General features: G+C 41.7%; 2 protein-coding genes across 3 annotated transcripts; both read left to right on the plus strand.

The window, feature by feature from the left end:
• The first annotated feature begins 4,985 nt into the window (after window positions 1-4,985).
• On the plus strand, window positions 4,986-7,606 carry LOC121568788 (chromobox protein homolog 8). 2 transcript variants are annotated; one of them, XM_041879212.2, is made up of 5 exons: window positions 4,986-5,187; window positions 5,270-5,313; window positions 5,684-5,749; window positions 5,911-5,977; window positions 6,546-7,606. In XM_041879212.2, the coding sequence occupies exons 1-5, from the start codon at window positions 5,074-5,076 to the stop codon at window positions 7,419-7,421; spliced, it is 1,167 nt and encodes a 388-aa protein (XP_041735146.1). In that variant the 5' UTR covers window positions 4,986-5,073; the 3' UTR covers window positions 7,422-7,606. The 2 variants fall into 2 exon arrangements, with proteins under 2 accessions (XP_041735146.1, XP_041735147.1); XM_041879213.2 differs by having other exon boundaries at window positions 4,987-5,142.
• A 3,574-nt stretch (window positions 7,607-11,180) lies between these two features.
• Window positions 11,181-19,030, plus strand: LOC121568789 (meteorin-like protein). The gene is made up of 4 exons (XM_041879215.2): window positions 11,181-12,059; window positions 12,451-12,854; window positions 16,657-16,716; window positions 17,682-19,030. Exons 1-4 carry the CDS (start codon window positions 11,986-11,988, stop codon window positions 18,017-18,019), a joined length of 876 nt encoding a protein of 291 aa, XP_041735149.1. The 5' UTR covers window positions 11,181-11,985; the 3' UTR covers window positions 18,020-19,030.
• The last annotated feature ends 1,364 nt before the right edge of the window (window positions 19,031-20,394 follow it).

Here is a 20,394-nt window from a genome sequence, read left to right on the forward strand (position 1 = left end):
AGGCTCACTGACACCACTTTCCCTAATTTGCATTTGTTGCAAGTTTGAAATCTCTCTTTGGGCTTAATCACTTTGGGCTTAATCACAACTTTAGGAATTCAAAGCTCTGAAGTGTGCACTGTCCATGTTCATGGCCAAATATTTTAGAGATTTTATTTTGTAGGTTAATGTGTATAACTGTATTGTAATCGTGTTAGTATAGCCTATATCAATGGTTCTTTATCGGATATCATTAGGCTAAGTTCCTTGGAGAATGTGTCTATTTTATCATAGGCTAATGATTCTTTGTTTGGTGAAGTTTCAATTAATTGATTTGCGTGTTTTCATCATGCATTTGAGGAATGATGACTTTATCGAGGTGAATGAAGCTAGAGGCTACATTTCGTTTGTTGAGCCATCTACTTTCCAACTGTCCCCCAAGTAGCCTAGGTGATTGTTTTCCGTTTTCAGCTTTAAATGTTTTAGATGTTTACAGCTGAAGTAACTTAACTAATGTTTATCATGAAACAATTCGGCTCATAGCCAGCTTGTATCAGTCTTCATTTGGTTTGCACTTGAACCCGCAAGGGTTAGAGGTTAGCTATATTGCATCTACGTTTATAAGTCTTCCCTTTTTCGGAAAATATCTTAGCCCTATGGTCAAACTTTCCATTATTCATACAATGCGTGTGTAACTTGCTGAAAATGAGACAGCCATCTTCTCTCGTCTATACCAGCTTCAAGCAGCGGATCGAATGTTCGCAGGGGCTTTGCGGTGTATGAAATGGTCGCTCGGCATAACGCGCTGAGAGTTGGAGGTGTAGCCTAATACACTACAGATTTGAGTAGTGCAATGGGCGTTCCATGTCAGTTTCAATACAGGATCCCATTCTGAATTTGCTTACTGACCGAAGAAGCACGCCATTTTAGTTTATTACACAGTGTAACATAGGCAAATGCAACGCAAACGTAGGCAAATTTCGAGAAATGGTATTTGATTTTAATGAAAGACAGAATCACTAGTAAGGGGAACGAACAACCTTAGTTTTGGACATATGCACTTGGACAGTAAACAGCAGAAATGCTTCATCGAAATTCATCAACAAGTCTATTTTCAATCAAGGTGTTAGGTGTGGATAGCAAATTGCCAAAGGCACACATGATAAATATCGGAGAAGAGGTATAAATATATGGAGAGTCGGACATACATACTCTTATAGAAATTGGCCCATAAAGGGTTCTTCTGCTGTCTCTAAAGGATAACCCATTTTAGTTCCAGGTAGAACCCTTTCACCCAACAAAGGAACCAGCAACGAATCCTTTAAGAACCCTTTTGGTGAACATGTTCTGTAACTAAAAAGGGTTATATTATTGGGAGAGCCGAATAACCCTTTATGATTCAAGGTAGGACATGTTTGCCACTCAAACATACAGTCATGTAAGGTGAGGCACTTGGTGGTCAATTTGAAGAATATATAATTAGGCTAGAATACGGGCCACAGAAATGGAACAAGAAAACACACAGGTCTATCTTTAAAAGTGAAGGACATTATAGAAATAGCCAACCTCAAGATTGCACAGGAGATTGCATGAACCTGAGATATGACTGACACGCATGACACTGAGATGACTCAGCTTTCTGTAGTCAAACAGAAACCTCCTTGTACACGTTGGAGCATATAAATAGAACAAGTGCGATGTTTCACATTCCCCCTTTTTCACCACACCACAACCTTCCAATGCAGCCTGCCATTGCTGTATCATCTTACATTTACAGACGTAGCCTACTGCAAGGCGTATTTGCCATGTAGCCTATGGCAAACAACAACTACTAACACCAATCAATTCGAATTACTGTTTTTGTGTATTTTCTATGAAATTGTTTTGATGAACAATTCTGATGGGGGCCTGTAGCATACGCCTTTATGCCATTGGAATGATAACGTATTCATAAATAAGTCAATTAAATGCAATTTGTGAAGATGATATTCATTTTGTGTTATATCATGCACAAACACTAATACAATCCGCCAAGACTTATTTGCAGCATCGTTGTTGCATAAACACGAGAGAGAGAGAGAGAGAGAGAGAGAGAGAGAGAGAGAGAGAGAGAGAGAGAGAGAGAGAGAGAGAGAGCGAGAGAGAGAAAGAGGCACAGTAAATTCAGTTTGCTTCGAGGCTGTGGTTCTTCTTCTCGAGCTGAAAACATACATGTCTTTTATGTGTCTGTGGTTTCCTCTTACTCAGGCCACGCGTTTTGCACAACAGATAATGTCCTCCATGAAAGTAGGACAGCGAGCAGCGCTTTCGAGCAGTGAGCTGTGTAACGGCGGTTGCCCAGAAACGAGCGAGCCAATAATATTTTATCAACTCGCACTGTGTATCCATGTATGGCTGTCGCCATTGCTGCACTGCAGTAAAGCTGAGACCAATCATCGACACCACCAAATATGGAGTCCTACAGTTATGCGTTAACTCTTCTAGACTTAGCGCGTTCCCTTACAATGTTGTCGTTTCAATAACCACATTGCGTTGAAATGTCCCGACATTGCGTTGAAATGTCGGTCTTATGGTTTGAGCGTATCAAAATGGTGGTGCCATATGATTTCGACGACAACCAATGCATCTTTGGTCCGCCCTCCTTTGTCTCTTCGTCTGTAATAAGTCTACAGTGGCCACATCTACGTGTTATGTTGAACATGTGTTGTTGGGTAACAGTGTAGGGCGAAATAATCTGGCATCTGCAGGTCAAATATGGAACAAATTCGATGTCCATTCTGCTCTACCCTTCGCATAGGCTAGAGCCATTCCGCCAACGCACGGGCGTTTTCTTTCCAAACCCTCGGAAGCATATTGTCGGTTTGATGAATCGCTATGGCGTTATAAACACTATATTAACACACATTGTGCACCCTATTCATGCTATATATGCTATTCAGTAATAAACTGTAATGGTGTAACAGCAGGCTTTCCCTGTTTCTATTGATATTGTGGAAACGCCTGAGTAATTTAGTTATATATCAATTCACATTGTTGACATAAACCTTCCATCATTTCGTTATCATACAAAATTGTAAAATACCTATAATGTAATGTTTAGTATGATATGCAAGTCTCTCTCTCTCTCTCTCTCTCTCTCTCTCTCTCTCTCTCTCTCTCTCTCTCTCTCTCTATCTATCTAAATCAAATTCATACATATCTCTCTGTCTCATTATATTTTCATATCTCATATAATTCCTTTTGATAACTCTGCCATTTTTCTATAGATTATGTTCTTACTTGTACAACGTGTTTAGTTGTGTACAAAAATGTGTAGGCTACAGTTGACTACTTGAATTTTCCCAATTTCCCTTTCTGAACAACTTAAACCTTTGATGTGCACTTGAATACCACTGTACTCCAATGATTTAGGCCTACTCTAACATACATTCAGAAGATAACCAACGCGGGTTATCAAAGAAAGGCTGTAGTTTGCAAAGAAATGCTGTAGTTTGCATGGATCAAGAGACGGAACTCAAGGGGTTTATATTTTTATTAATTAGTTTAATGAGTTACCTAAAGAGGACTGTTAGCCACATTTTTTCAAATACTATAGGTTTCAAATAAATATCGGTTTCTGTAGGATATGTTTCAGATCTCAGAGTTGATCTCTACATCATATTATTATTTTCTCTTGTATAAAAATTCCTTATAAAAACAAATTCCTTATGAAAAACACAAAGCCTAAACACTTTTGTAAGTAAGCCTAATTATTAAAAAATATATAAGTTAATTAGACAATTAAAGCAACCGAATAGTCTTGATAATAATAATAATAATAATAATAATAATAAACATTCGTTATAGTAAATACAAAAACTGGTATCAATTTTTAACAAACCAACATAATTTATTTGACCTAATTTGGTTATTTAGCAATGTAGTAATATTGTTATCATTATTATTAGTAAGTATTAATATGATTATTATTACATTGTGCTTGACTATTGTTTGAGTTATATGTCATTATCGTGTCTTGTTTTTCTTCCAGAGACCTGTTTATTCTTGTTATGTATATGTTATCATATGTTCATATTTCTATGGCTAAATTGTGTTTGAAATATTTTATAGTTTTCAGTTGTGTTTACCTATTCATCTTCAGACAGTAAAACTTAACATTCAACTCTTCTTAATGTGACTTTTAATTGTTTTCATAAATTCATACATCTTCAACCGAATTTGTTTTTTAAAAAGCTATCGGACGACCAAACAGACCCGCGATTCGTCACCCCACAATAAGGTAAATTACCTTTGAAAAACAAACAATATCTTCATGAAAATGATACAACTTGAAAGGTCAATTTTAATTGACCTTTGTAGAGTTTAGCCTCACGTAGTTGGACATTAATGAACAATAGCGCAAGATTGTAAAATAACATACTTTCCCATCTCTAGATTACAAATGACATATGCATTTTGAGACATAGCTATCCTATGCATTTGTATTTAGGTTGGACATTTTACACAAGGTTGGTGCATGGGATTCCTGGCAACTAGCCTATCAGTTAGATTTGGTGGAAATACAATCGAGCCTCTAGGTCATGTTCTTATTGATTCTCACTTTGATATATTCATATCAAATAAATTAATGCACTTTTTTATATTTCTAAATGCCGATGAGTGGCTATTTAAAGATCTGCTCAAGAAAATAGTCACAATGCAAGGTAAGAGGTTGGGTAGACTATACAATGAATATAAATTAACAAATTATTTTCGAATGAATAATATTTTGGTGTGCCATAGTCAGACTGGGTTATTTATTCGCCTTTGCCAAAGACATTCCTGCGCACAAACCAGACTACCGCCAAATCAGCGTCACTTCCTTAGACTCAAGAAGAATGAACTCCTCCCCTTCACTTAGCAACCCAGAGCACGTAGCAACAGCTGAGCCAATGCGCTCTACCAGATACGGTCCCACCGACTGCGGTGCCTGGCAACCCGTAAAAAACGTGATGACGTCTTCCTCACTGTGCGTATTATGGGATGTGTGGAATTAACCAGAGAGGGCAGTAGAAAGAAAAAAATATATAGCCTATAAACGAGGTTGAAGTAAACATGGAGCTATCCGCTGTTGGAGAGCGAGTCTTCGCGGCCGAGTCCATCATCAAACGACGCATAAGAAGAGTATGCAGTTTATTTTCGTTACACCTCCGCGTTTCAAACAATAATGTATGCTAATCGTGTGTTTGTGCACCATCGCAATGGCATTCTATCGTCAATAAGTAGGCCTAATTTGTTGTTATACTTGCAGGGTCGAATGGAATACCTTGTGAAATGGAAGGGCTGGTCTAAAAAGTGAGTAGGCTACACACTGGTTTAGAATCAGGCAGCAGAGCTTCCAGCCTGTCGTTTTATCTCTCGAATGCTTGTTTTTATGTGCATCAACGTGTGTTCATGACATGTTTGGGCTATGTAACCGAGGCTTGTTAACGGGCATGGTTTTGGTAACGTTTGCGTATTTTGCTTAGGCTATTTTAACGCACAAGCACAGGACAAGAGTGTTGCTAACGTTAGCAGATTGCTAACTCCACATACGTCGCTGTCCGCTAGGCAATGCCAGAATGAAAGCAACGAGATTCTCAGCCGACATTGTGTTTCATTTGGTGAACGCTTTCGCCACAAATGTGACACTCTTCTTACGCTACCGTATCGTTCTTTTGGATAGATATAGCACCTGGGAACCGGAGGAAAACATTCTAGATGCGCGCCTCTTCGCTGCATTCGAAGAGAGGTAAGGTTTTGACAGCACAGCAGGCCTCTTCAGGCATAGTGCGAATATGGCATCTTGGGCTATCCCCAACAGACGACACGCATTTAACATAACTCAAATAAGACTATATTCTGTCGATCGAGTTACGTTTCGTACGAAAATTGTATGTATTTATTTCACAGGGAGCGTGAAAGGGAGTTATTTGGGCCTAAGAAGAGGGGACCGAAGCCGGAGACATTTCTGCTGAAGGTGGGGGAATTAAACTGTGACAGTTAGTCCATATTTCAGTCATGTCTTTTCTTACTCATCACCTATGTTTTCCGAGAATTGAATCATGAATCGCGTGGTCTGATAGAATGACAGGCTACAAAATGTCTGACATTCAGCTAATAAATAAATGAAAGTGGAACATTGTCTCTTATTTTGCTCTTTTTAAAAATGTTTTACCTCAGCTTTAATTTCCGTTGTTTTGATGCTATTGTTATAACTCCAAGTTTAACAAAGTAACAGACGTTTCCAAGTTACAGTGGGAAATAAATGTATCGCAAAAGAGTGAATGCATGGGGCTTACTTTCTGCTTGATAGCCAACATTTTCATTACAACACTTGTAATAATGTTTGTTTCTTCCAAAATTGGCATCATTGTAACAATTATTTTGGTGTAGTGAAATGGCATGTGGATGAACAAAATCGGATTGGACATATTTCATCGTTTTAAAATATCTGCAATGATACGGCCTATAAATAAGACGATTTAGCCTTCCAAGTACATGTTTTTGAAACCCCATACTTATCTAACTTGACCTCCTTTATACAGGCCAAAGCGAAAGCCACAGCAAAGACTTATGAATGCAGAAGAGAAATGCCAAGGGGGATTCGTGTTTCATACCCCGTTCCGGAGCCTATGATTACACCGAGAGCTCGAGAGGGACTAAGGGCTGTCGTGCCCACAATCTTCCCCCCTAGCACGGTCAACCGAGGAGAGAGCGTGAGGGTCAGACCACCAGAGCCAGAGAGAAGGCCGCGACCTGCGCCTCCGCCCACATTCATGGCTGAGGAATTTGTCAACATCCCTAAAAAACGGGGACCTAAACCCAAGTTACGTTTACGATTCAACATAGAGCCAGACAGCTGTCCAACAGAGGAGCCCGCGAAGAGGAGTCGGTTAGAGGAGCAACAGGCCCCATGCGGTCTGTCTAAAATGTCCAGACATTGTCATCATAAAGGCGAAATGTCTGAGAGAAGTGTCATCCAGTTGACGCGCAGGTTTCAAGAGGGAACGAGCATTGTGCCAAAATCAAACGATGCGCAAAGACTGGTGGGGACTGTGTCCCATCCTGGCACCCATAGCCACGATGGTAGACTTGTCCATAAGGCTAGACTCGATCACCAGAGCCGCAGGACTTTAGAATGCGTCGGGGGCATGTCTATCCCACACCCCAAACTGAAGCATGTGTCCAAAAACCATTTCTGCGGAGCTAGTGACTCTTCTTCATCCATGCAACAGTCTAGGCCCATTGTCGTCGCCAAATCGCATGCATCGAGGAGTTCTGGAGAGCAGTCAGCGGAGTCTTGGAGGCCTCGTCTGGATAACGTTGAGAAGGTGTTGGTCACAGATGTGACAACGAACTTTTTGACAGTCACCATCAAAGAGAGCAGCACAGACAAAGGTTTTTTCAAAGATAAAAGCTGACTTCAGTTCAATATCTGCTTCACATAACATGACTAACAATGCAACAGCTATTTGTAAGACGTTGGTAATCGCTTAATCATTATCATTTGTGATACATTTTCTATATCCAGAGTTGTATGTTTTAATATGTATTATGTCATAGTATTTAATGTAATAATGACCAAATTAAACATGTCTATATAGCCTATTTGAATATATTTTTTTGGTTAACTATTTCGTATTTTCTATTTTCATTTAAACGTTTTAAATACATTCACAAAGTGCTACATTTCCTCACCTTCCAATGAGGCTATCAGTTAAGGCTGGTTTAAATGTGGTAGGCTATAGACGTATAGGCCTAGGTCAGGCACATGTATTAGCTGTTATTTAATATAGCAATACAAACTTTCCCTAATTTTCTGTAAATGGTGAAAACTTAATTTTTTATGTAAAGTAGGCCTAATGTTAAAAAATATTTGGGAAAAACCTTCCATTATCAATAGCCTATTCTATGCAATAAATCGAGAATATTCGTGTGAAAATGTATGTCAGATAAGGTTCAATGGACGATCTTGACCTAGAGTTAAATATTACCCTAACTGAAATATGTATGCACTCACTAACTGTAAGTCGCTCTGGATAAGCGCGTCTGCTAAATGACTAAAATGTAAGCAGTTCTGTGCTCCGGTGCAGCAACCAGTGTAATTGGAGCTCGGCGGTTTAATTGTTCCCTGGACTCCCTGATGTGTGTCAAATCAGTTCAGCACAGCTGGGCCTGGGACTAGCGTTATTTTAGGCTTCCGCTAATCTGCTTTAGAAAAATGCATGAGCAAAATACATCAGTTTCCGATGCTGAGTTAATTTGTTTTTGGATTTGAGGTAATAATTTGTAACATTTATTTAGTTGGTTTATTCAAATAGCCATTTGGGAATTGTTTTGCGCAGTATTCAAAATAACCAGTCAAGGGATTTGTTTGGTTGAAGAAACCTTCGAACAAGATGATTTAACCGAGATTTTGGGAAGGTTTCTTCAAACAAACAATTAGTGTCAAGATAACTCGGGATTTATCTTTAACCTACAGTTTAAGGACAGGACTTGTCAGAGTTTAACTTTTTGACAGGATTGAAATGGTAGGTTTACTTGAATTAGGGTACATAACATTTAATTAATTAATTACCGTTATTGCTCTGAAGGTAAGGAGTTGCGAGGTAAGGAGTTTTGATGATCTATTGCTCGTTAGACCAATTGTGTCCTTTTATAATTATTTGTTCACAATCTATAGGGATATTCGCATGGGGTCTTGATTAGCAGACAAGGACGTGCATGTATGTAGTCAATATTTTATCACTTTACTTATTATTCGTAGGTATTGACAGACTGCCGAAAGAAATGGCACACATGGGGTCACAGACTGCTTTATCATTTGGATCTTGAATTGGGCCCCAACCTTTTCATGAAATTAGTCGAACGCTCATAAACGGAAAAAAAAGTATATATATATATATGAATGTCCAACTGCATCAGCAAATATTCCTAGTTTTGATATTGCCAATATCTAATGGCTTCTGCATTGTAGATTTACTTCGTTATCTATAGCCTAACATAAATACAGGTTTTACATTAATGTCAGCCTAACTGTTGACGTTTCTATCTTTTGGAAAATACGAAATATGACTCATCGTCACACACCCTGATGACCCACGCCTCCTTTTATAAACTGAGCTATATTAATACAGTATGCTACACACCATTTATAAATCCTATACTGTAATCAATTTCTCTCGCACGCCCGGGAATATAGGCCAACCCATGTGTATGTGCAACGTGATGACTCCAAATTGTTTTAGGCCTAGGCCTATGTCTTTTGCGTCAAGCAATGTATAAACGGAGAATAGGGTCCTGTCTAGACACTGGACAGGTGCCAGACGCAAGTCCGTGAGGTAGACAATGTTACAATGCATGGACCGGAGGGCACGGGAGTCTCATTACAGGTGGTTGCCGTCGGGGACCGTTTTAGCCAGCCATGGGTTGGTCCTGGGCAGGAGGGCCATGAGAGTTCAAAAGTGCAGAGAAGAAGCGCTGGTGACACGCGGATGCTGCTGGATGTGTGTGATGATGGGCCATCTGTGTGGCATATTTGACTCTTTTCATATGATGTGGTCGTGCATCGATATGGGATGGGGTGCTTACCTTTGCCAGTACGCCAGTAACGCTCAAGACTGGGTGAAGTGTCACAGACTCAACTCTATGTTACCATAAACCTATGGGCTTTTCTTTTATTGTTCACGATTTGAATAGATATTATTCAATAGGTATTCTAATACCGCTGCTAGATTACATTTTACATGAATTAGTAACATTTTAAAGGGGTTCACATTAAAGAAAAATAATACTACGGCCTTTTAGCTTAATGCGTTTTATGGACAGATGATGTAACAAAATGTAAATTACATGCCTGCAGGGAGACAGAAATGTTACAGTGCTGGAGCTGAGCTAGAGGCCGACTGTGACCAGAAATCATCTCTGGCATTTCCAACACACTGGCCCATTATTTTAATTGAGGTCCCCAAACGAACCCATTTTATTGCTTGAGGCTAAAAAATGGACCAGCCCATCTGGCATTTGCCTGAAATGCCAGATGGCTAGTCTGCCCCAATGGGACACTGAACCACCAGCCTTCTGTAGAATTCAGTCAGTCCGGGAGCTGAATGCCACTAGAGGGTTATTCTCTCTCTTTTGGTGGAGTAACAAAGTGTCCATTCATGTTGCTCTCCCCAGGGATCTGGGCTCTGGCCTCCGAACACGTGACGCAAACAGACCAACCTGAGAGCGCGTGTGAAAATGAACCTGGCTGTGACAACAGCGCGAGGCACTCAACTGGCATGGCCATTCAGAAGGCCTTCCCCTACAGCTGAATTCTGATTGCACTGACCAGAGAAGATAGACAGTTGAAAATAATAGCTATTCCTGAGTATAGTTTTGAATACTTTTTATAGACTAAATTAAAATAGTGTAGGTTAAGAAATGCATACATTATTAGTGTTTAAAATTAATAAAACGTGCCCTTTTTTAGCCCTTAGCAGTTTAAAAAAAATCTAGGCTATAGGCTGTTTATGTTATTACTACACAGTAGGCCCATGTCTGTTAAATTTCCACCTGGTTGAGGAAAGGACACACATCTTTTCGTAAGCCTATACCCTAGCAGAGGACTTTCCCCGCAGCTGAGAAAACATCTGGCTAAATTCTCCATATGAGTGCAATTTACCCAACCACATTCCCATCAAAACGCATAAGCCTTTGATCTCGCACCACCGGAGGGGGCCAACCAAGTCCTGTGACCAACCAACACTATTATACACATGTGGGTGCTTGATACCCCCGCAAGATGTCGCCATGGACTTGACTTGCACCTGTTGTTGCTTGGGCCCGGAAGGATTGCTATTTTGTTCACAGGTTTTAACCCTGATCAACGTTAAACCGAGACGCGCATGCTCTGAATTTTCCAGATGTGCGTTACATGTACACGACCACTAGATAGAGCCCAAGTACCAAAAATACGTTGTGCCTTTTTCAGTTCTTGGCCTGGGCCTGTTCCTAGTTGGCTACAAGCGGGAATGGATTTCGTCACCATTACCGTTATTCACCCCCACTCTCCACCCAAATTACACTATCTGTGGCCGTTAGGCTTGGTAATATAAAACGAATCGTAAGCCTATCATTACAAAATGCGATTTCAATTATTTATTTAAAATACAATTGTTATCGTATTATTTTGTTATACATTTATTTTATAAGTTATTTACTTATATAAGCCAATGTTTAGGGGTTCAATGTGCAAATATAAAGTGTTCGGAAAATACGCATCAATACTAGCCTACATAAAGAAAAGGCTTCTAAATAAGAAGTAATTGGCATTTATTTCCCAAAGTTTCCTGAAGGATCCAAGGTAACAGATGGCTAGAGCCTGTGCTACGGATCCTCTTTTCACTGAACTAGCCCAAAACAAAAGGGAAAAGAGATCGAACGCGTATTAAGTATTCAGTCGTGTGGGAAACATATGCTTAATTAAAGCGGTGAATTTTTTAAAAATTATGTTTTGGTCAAGCTTTTTCGATTTTTGGACCCACAGGCTATTCCGATTGATAGCCTATACCTACAATATAGCCTAAATGTTGTTTTATCCATCTTACACAACTTCAAGCATGAAATTATGTAACGACAAATGCAAAATTACCGCCTTTGAAAACGGTTTCGTCTTACAAATCTTTGGGCTTGGTAATTACACCATCATCAACACACACACACACACACAAACACACACACGCACACACACACGTTCACACAGACACACAGTGAGGATAACCATTCTCTACCAACGCTGTAAGGGGGCTAGGGTGCACATTACTATTCATACAATGCAGTCATAGCGTCAGTCACAGGCGTCCACAGATGTTGCTAAGAGAGCATCTCAGTGAGCTTGCAGAAGGATTGGAGCGGAACATTTGTGATGTTTTCTCACCAAGTTGATTTTGGATTCTATTTTCATTCCTATAGTTGGCGGTTGCAATTTCGCCAACTCTAAGGATGATTTTCATGTATTTACTGTTCCTCTGCTGTTTGTCTCCCTGCGCCGCAGATCTATGCAACTGGAGTGGAAGGTGAGGAATTGTATTTATTTCTGTGGATTATAGATATTTTCGTTTTATTTCATTGTTAATTAATAATGCTTTTTTTTGTAGTCAGAACTTCAAACCGGTATTTGACTTTGGGATCGCGTTTAGCCTTTCTAAAAACGTTGTTGTCTAAATATTTATAATTATTATCTGTTTATACCAATATCCTAATTGTTTTCTATCAAAATGGGCTTTGTCAAAATAATAAAATACAATTACGCTATTTTTAACACTTGGATTGAGTAGGGGAAAATAATATACCTATTCTCTGTGAGTATAGGCTGATCTCTCTCTCGTCTTACATTATTTTCTGACCTGCATTGGTTTCTGAGTGAGTGTGCCCATTTGAACCCTTCTCCTTGTTCTTGGATTGCAGTGGCTTGGCGCGTGAGGCTGAGGCGAACTCGCGGACTGTGCAGCAGGTGCGGCTGCGTTGCACCGAGGGTTCGGTGGAGTGGGTCTACCCGGGCCAGGCGCTTCGGGTCGTCCTGGAACCCAACCTGTCCTCTGCGCGCCACACAACGGTCTGTATCAAACCGTTCCGCAGCTTCCACGGCGCCAGCGTCTACATTGAGCGGGCTGGGGAACTGGACCTGTTAATGACGGACGGAGGGCGGCCAGAGCAGGTGTTCTGTTTCCCGGTGGACGGACCTCAGAAGCCAGCCATCTTCCTCCTGGCGAACCCGCAGAGTGATATCAGCCGACGGGCAGTAGGCTTCAGATATGAGCTGCTGGGCATTCGGACCACTGCGCCCAACCTCGGCCAAAGTGTGTTGCAGTGTGAGTATTTGGCAGTGTTGGAAAGATTACCCAATTGTCATAGTTTAATAAAAGTAAATATTCCTTAATAGAAAATGACCCAAGTAAAAGTGAAAGTCACCCAGTAAAATATTACTTGAGTAAAAATGTACAAGTATTTGGTTTTAAATATACTTAAGTATCAAAAGTAAATGTAATTGCAAAAATATACTTATACTTAAGTATCAAAAGTAAACTAAAAGTAAAAATAATTTCAAATTGCAATAAGCAAACCAGACGGCACAATTGTATTTATATTTTTTATTTATCGCTAGCCAGGGGCACACTACAACACGCAGATATGATTTACAAACGAAGCATTTGTGTTTAGTGAGTCCGCCAGATCAGAGGCAGTAGGCATGACCATGGATAAGTGCGTGAATTGGACCATTTTACTGTCCTGCTTAACATTCAAAATGTAACGAGTACTTTGGGGTGTCAGGGAAAATGTATGGAGTTAAAAGTACATTATTTTATTTAGGAAAGTAGCGAATTAAAAGTTGTCAAAAATATCAATAGTAAAATAAACTACAGATACCACAAAAAAACTACTTAAGTAGTAGGCTACTTTAAAGTATTTCTACTTAAGTACTTTACACCACTGGCATTTGGAGATAATAAGAGTTCTCTATTTGTATGCCATGGTAATAAGATATTTATTTGACACTATTGTTGAAGTTGCAATCCCAATTGTAAATAGACCTAATCATTTATTGATATGAAAAAATAATGTATGTTTTGTCAGTTGTATTGGTGTCAAAAAATAACATTGGAGTCCAGAATGAAAGTGATCAACAAGTATCCTTAATGCTGATCATCATACCTTCAGTTATTTTTAAGTGGTTTTTACTTTAGACCCATATTCTTCATGGCCATCATTTAACCATTTCCAAGCAAGTGCATCAATAATAAAACACTGATACATTCTAACTTAATCATAGAAGACAATAAACTCCTAGCATCACAGCACATGGCACAAGACATGAGCTCATTCACTGTGTGGGTGGAGGGGTGTGCTGGGGAGACTGAGGGACAGTTTGGGGCACAAAGAAATCGGTCAATTATCCAATTAAAGACCAAACCCAATCTTGCCTGTTCTAGGAAGCACCTGCTGGCCGCTCTGTTGTTTTGTCTGGTGGTATCATGTCCACCGGAGGGACAAAACCAGGAAGCAGGAACCAGGTTGGCTGAGGGCCATTGGCCCCCGGGTATCTCAATGGAGAGACCAAATACTTGTCGGATTCTGCAGATGCCTTCTCTCTCTCTCTCTCTCTCTCTCTCTCTCTCTCTCTCTCTCTCTCTCTCTCTCTCTCTCTCTCTCTCTCTTTCTCTCTCTCTCTCTGTGTGTGTGTGGGCCTGTCTCAATGGGGTGATGTCTGTCTGGGTCTTTCTCTCCTAATATTGACAAGAGTGGAGGGGTTCAGTGGAGAATACCAGTGACTGGGGTCACCAGTCTGGGGTCATTCAATTAGACCGCTATACAATAGAAGTCAAATATGGAGGTCGAGACTCATCAATGCTTTTGATCTGTGTGGGTAGTGCTAGTATGGTGGAGGAGATGTGAATGGAGTAGAGAGTCACATGCCAGACATTCCTCCATCTGACCCCTTGGCTTGTTGTCTGGATGAACTGAGGAGGAATGGAGGGATGGGTGGATGGATGGAGCTGCTGGTATGTGTGTGTCAATGGAGTGGCAAGCTGTCTATAATCCTCATCCATCAATCAGTTGTCTCAAGCCCAGCCATCAACTAGGGCGTTGGGTGTGGTCTGAAGTGTTCAGGGTTCTTCTAAGATCCTCAAAGTTCTTAGAAGAACCTTAGGGTTCTTGGCACTGAAAATGGCCCCCGAATGTTTCTTCCAAGAACCCCATTGGAGTTGGGGTTCATTGAGGAACTTGCAGGAACCTAACTGCCCAACTGAAACATTTGGATTTGAAAGGACAGCAGGTGCAGGCACTTAACTGAAAAATGTAAAGATATCCTCAATTTAAGGTAAGGTTTGTCCCTTGTATGATCTAAGTTGATATTGTTTTATGATGATACCATCTATCTTTCATATTTGTGCAAATCTTTCTAAAACAGAAAATGGACACAATTCAATGGATATCAATCAAATCAAATCAAATTTTATTGGCCAGATGCGCCGAATACAACGGGTGCAGACATTACAGTGAAATGCTTACTTACAGCCCTTAACCAACAGTGCATTTTTTTAAAATAAAAAAGTAGAATAAAACAACAAAAAAGTGTTGAGAAAAAAAGAGCAGAAGTAAAATAAAATAACAGTAGGGAGGCTATATATACAGGGGGGTACCGGTGCAGAGTCAATGTGCGGGGGCACCGGCTAGTTGAGGTAGTTGAAGTAATATGTACATGTGGGTAGAGTTAAAGTGACTATGCATAAATAATTAACAGAGTAGCAGCAGCGTAAAAAGATGGGGGGCAGTGCAAATAGTCCGGGTAGCCATGATTAGCTGTTCAGGAGTCTTATGGCTTGGGGGTAGAAGCTGTTGAGAAGTCTTTTGTACCTAGACTTGGCACTCCGGTCCCGCTTGCCGTGCGGTAGCAGAGAGAACAGTCTATGACTAGGGTGGCTGGAGTCTTTGACAATTTTGAGGGCCTTCCTCTGACACCGCCTGGTATAGAGGTCCTGGATGGCAGGAAGCTTGGCCCCAGTGATGTACTGGGCCGTACGCACTACCCTCTATAGTGCCTTGCGGTCGGAGGCCAAGCAGTTGCCATACCAGGCGGTGATGCAACCAGTCAGGATGCTCTCGATGGTGCAGCTGTAGAATATTTTGAGGATCTGAGGACCCATGCCAAATCTTTTCAGTCTCCAATCAACAAAGAGGTAAGAATATGTAGGCTATAAGAATATGTTGAAAGCTAGCTGTATTGGGTGCAGATGACTGAACTGCTCACTTTTGTGTCTGTGTCTGCAGGTATACAGATAAGGAGGCATACAAAGGTATGTCAATTGGTATTGGTATGTAATGCAGATCACATTTACCATCCTCCACCATCCTCCACCTTTACCTCTTCAATGAATATCCCATAGGCCTCTACATTATGGATAAGGTACGTGTATGAAAACCATTATCAAAACAGTTTTCTTCATTCACATTCACCACAAAAACCAAGGAATGAATACTGTCTTGTGCATGTTTTGTTAATGATCTGTACAATTAAAACATTTTGGATTCACAGACTTCACCCTCCCTACACCTCTGATGAATATAACAGGAAACCTGTTCAATCACCATGCACTGCGAAATCATTCTGGCTATGGATACGGAGAACATCAACACATTAACATCAACACGGCAGAGGATATATCCATTGGACTTGGGGCTCTGCTGGGAGTTTACCTCATATTTTGATTTTTTTATTCTGCTATGCCACTAAAATCATAATAAACACTGAGAACTAAAATATTGTGTTATTGTTATGCGTATTATAATAATAATAATAATTATTATTATTAATAATAGGGGGGAGTAAAACAATTCACCCCAAAATATTATTCAAAAGGTTATTTGAGGATCCATTAAAAGGGGTTCTTTGGTGTGGTCTGAAGTGTTCAAAGTACACCCTCACAGTAGGGCATTGGGTGTGGGGGGAGAGAGAGAGAGAGAGAGAGAATAATTGGAGAGAAAGAGAGAGAGTGGTGAGAAGACAAGTGAAGTGAAAGGATGTGCATTGGTGCTCCACAGGGTGATGTGTGCCCCTTTCCTCTGCATAGACCCACACTCTTTCTCTAAACTTCTCTCTCTCTCCTCCCACAGCTAGCTGCCGTCCCTGCAATGACACAGAGCTCCTCCTGGCCATCTGCAGCAGTGACTTTGGTATGTATCAATAGAACATAAATACTGAATAATTGTTCTTATTTACAAATCTAGACTCTATATCAAACACGTATGAAACATTTATAAAAACGGTAAACAGCTATAGCTTTTGACTCCTTGTGTCCTAACTCCTTAGTTCTCCATAGATCCATGTAGCCCAATCTGTCCCCTCATCTGCTGGGTATCACCACTAATTTATGCTACAAAGGCCTGGGGTGGAGTGAGTGAGTGGGTGTTGGAAAGGAGATTTTGGGTCTGTGCGGAGGGATGGGTTGGGGTTGGGGTAGGGGTAGGGGTTGGGGTTGGGGTAGGGGTAGGGGTAGGGGTTGGGGTTGGGGGGGGCTAGTGGGCCTGATCTGTTCCCAGAAAGCAGCTTTCATAGCTGGGCAGAGGGGCCTGACAGATGTGGGTGCTGAGGCTGCACAATGGGAGACACGTTGGCTTAAGGCTGCAACAGAGCAGAAGCAATAGTACCATTGAGTCCACTCCATTTATAGGCTGACTCCCGTGCCCTGATCTCACAAATCACCATCATTGACTTTTTGATGAGAGAAAATAGCTGGCTAATGAAAGTGTAAATGGCCACGGAGAGTGAAAGGAGGGAATGGAGGGATTTCTGTGCAGTGATAATAAAGGACTGGAGTGGGGGATGTGGAGACAGAGAGGAGTTTTTGGAGGGAAGATTTGAATCCCTTTTCCACTCATACTCACACAGCAAGATCCTGTTCACTTTATAATTTCCCTCTTTGCCACTTTAAAAAAACACGTTATTGAAATGCACACAACAATTTAGATCAGTAGAATCATACTGTATTGGTGGCAGTTTAATTGATACATTTCTCATCTTTCTGTTTATATTAATTGGTTTTCATTACAATAAAACGTAAGGTTTATTAACATATCCATAAATTATTAGGCTAACTGAAAACAGTCTCTAATGTTAGTCCCCTCCTCTGCCCCTCCAGTGGTTCGCGGATCCATCAGGAACGTATCCCACAATGCTGAGCGTCAGACATCGTTGGTGGAGGTCTCGGAGGGGAGGGTGTACCGGCAGCGTAGCGGGGTGTTCGAGCGCCAAACCGGCACCATAGGGGTTCCCGGTTCCAGTTCCTCCTGGCACGGTCACATCCACACACTGTTACAGTGTCACGTAAAGCCTGGGGGCGGAGAGTTCCTCTTCACAGGGACAGAACACTTTGGGGAGGCCTGGCTGGGCTGTGCCCCCCGCTACAAAGACTTCCTGTCCCTCTACCAATCAGCTTGGGCGGCTCGTCAGAACCCCTGTGAGTTCCCGCTGGACTGAAGGTGCGTCCCATTTCCTAGTGGTCCATGAGCCATTTGACCTATAGGTAGGGATCCCACGTAGGGTTTTACTTTCTTAAATGGAACACATTGAGTCTCTTTCTAACCCGGTTGCCGTGGTGGCGTAGTAGAGATTATGTCGCCGTGGCAGCAAACAAGCGAGATGGGTTCCTCACGACCACAGCGGTTTGAGAGACATCCGTTCTACTCCTCCTTATTCTATACCGCTCACGACACCAGCAGGGACAAATCTGTGGGAGCACTTGTGGAGCACAGGGAGTACAAGGCCCAGGGCAGGGGCCCACAGGGGACCCATCCAGGCAGCACTAGAGGGGCCTCCCCTGCCCCTGTCGGCCCCAGCGGGGAAAGGCTTAGAGAGCCTGGCCCTTTGTCTGTCTCTCTTCTCACCGCCCACAGCTCCCAGAGACTAAAGATGGTTTGACTGCTGCTTCTCTCTTTGTCTCTCCCCACACCAACTGCTGCTGACTTTAAGGTCTCTGCATGAGAGGTGTCCTCTGAACTACTGTGGCAGGAAATCATATGATTTTAATGTGTTATTGTTGCTGGAGCTTTTATGTGGTCTTGTTTATTCCTTTGTATGATAGGTTTTGAAATATTTTGTTGTAATGTAAATGAAATGTTTTGTAAATTCACTAGGATTTGCTTATTTACAGATTGATTGTATCATTTTGGTTTTATTACAGGGTATTGATGATGCTACAGTGTAGGTGCAAACCTTCAGTTTGATTACCATTTATTGCCAAATATATAAGCAACGTTTGTGGGGATTTCTTGTGTACTTTTTTGATTGACTTGAAATGCACTTTCAAGCAATTATTTATACTTTTGGAAGAAGAGATTTGGTCTTCATAACATTCTTTATTGTGGTTCTTGAGCATTATGGGGAAATATTTGTTGAAAATAGCTCCTCCTGTAGGAAATAATGATCATGAACGATGAGAACATTTGCATTACAATTTGCTGCAACACATTTAAATGACAAAAATATATATTGCACTATTGTATCTATTCTCTATTAAAATAATTACAGATGTATTTTTTATTTCAGTCATTGAGCTTTTGGCATTAAGCGTTAGACAACCCTAAGCATTAGAGGGAGAGCTTGGAAGATGAGTGTGTCAACTCCAAACCCCCTCACCTCTGGAAGAGGTTTTAGCCTGGGCGTGGCAGCCCCTCCTGCTGTATTGTGGATAGTCAGTGGACTGAGTGACGCAGACAGAGTGGGGTTTTACAGAGCTGCTGGGATAGTCAATGAAGAAGACAATGTTTCTTCAGCTTTATGATTGATTAGCTATGTGTCAGGTCCTCTGTCCTTTATTACATTTACATTTACGTCATTTAGCAGACGCTCTTATCCAGAGCGACTTACAAATTGGTGCATTCACCTTATAGCCAGTGGGATAACCACTTTACAAATTGGGGTGGGGTGGGGTAAGGGGGGGGTTAGAAGGATTACTTTATCCTATCCCAGGTGTTCCTTAAAGAGGTGGGGTTTCAAATGTCTCCGGAAGGTGGTGAGTGACTCCGCTGTCCTGGCGTCGTGAGGGAGCTTGTTCCACCATTGGGGTGCCAGAGCAGCGAACAGTTTTGACTGGGCTTAGCGGGAACTGTGCTTCAGCAGAGGTAGGGGAGCCAGCAGGCCAGAGGTGGATGAACGCAATGCCCTCGTTTGGGTGTAGGGACTGATCAGAGCCTGAAGGTACGGAGGTGCCGTTCCCCTCACAGCTCCGTAGGCAAGCACCATGGTCTTGTAGCAGATGCGAGCTTCAACTGCAAGCCAGTGTAGTGTGCGGAGGAGCGGGGTGACGTGAGAGAACTTGGGAAGGTTGAACACCAGATGGGCTGCGGCATTCTGGATGAGATGTAGGGGTTTAATGGCACAGGCAGGGAGCCCAGCCAACAGCGAGTTGCAGTAATCCAGACGGGAGATGACAAGTGCCTGGATTAGGACCTGTGCCGCTTCCTGTGTAAGGCAGGGTTGTACTCTCCGAATGTTGTAGAGCATGAACCTATAGGATCGGGTCACCGCCTTGATGTTAGCGGAGAACGACAGGGTGTTGTCCAGGGTCACGCCAAGGCTCTTCGCACTCTGGGAGGAGGACACAACGGAGTTGTCAACCGTGATGGCGAGATCATGGAACGGGCAGTCCTTCCCCGTGAGGAAGAGCAGCTCCGTCTTGCCAAGGTTCAGCTTGAGGTGGTGATCCATCATCCATACTGATATGTCTGCCAGACATGCAGAGATGCGATTCGCCACCTTTATCAGCCACATTCAACAGACCTGTGCTTTCGATGGCAGCAGTGGGATTTAAACTCACATCTCAGAAGAGGCTGAAGCCAAAACTAAAGGCACTA

Source organism: Coregonus clupeaformis, chromosome 7 (genome assembly GCF_020615455.1).
Source record: "Coregonus clupeaformis isolate EN_2021a chromosome 7, ASM2061545v1, whole genome shotgun sequence".
NCBI classification, from domain to species: domain Eukaryota; kingdom Metazoa; phylum Chordata; class Actinopteri; order Salmoniformes; family Salmonidae; genus Coregonus; species Coregonus clupeaformis.

Bases quoted from the DNA above. Each gene is read 5' to 3' on its own strand.
- LOC121568788 (XM_041879212.2), top strand. From the start codon at position 5,074: ATGGAGCTATCCGCTGTTGGAGAGCGAGTCTTCGCGGCCGAGTCCATC. The intron at 5,188-5,269 runs GTATGCTAATCG...TTATACTTGCAG, and splicing joins TCCGCGTTTCAAACAATAAT to GGTCGAATGGAATACCTTGT. The intron at 5,750-5,910 runs GTAAGGTTTTGA...TTTATTTCACAG, and splicing joins TTCGCTGCATTCGAAGAGAG to GGAGCGTGAAAGGGAGTTAT.
- LOC121568789 (XM_041879215.2), top strand. From the start codon at position 11,986: ATGATTTTCATGTATTTACTGTTCCTCTGCTGTTTGTCTCCCTGCGCC. The intron at 12,855-16,656 runs GTGAGTATTTGG...CTCCTCCCACAG, and splicing joins CGGCCAAAGTGTGTTGCAGT to CTAGCTGCCGTCCCTGCAAT. The intron at 16,717-17,681 runs GTATGTATCAAT...CTGCCCCTCCAG, and splicing joins CATCTGCAGCAGTGACTTTG to TGGTTCGCGGATCCATCAGG.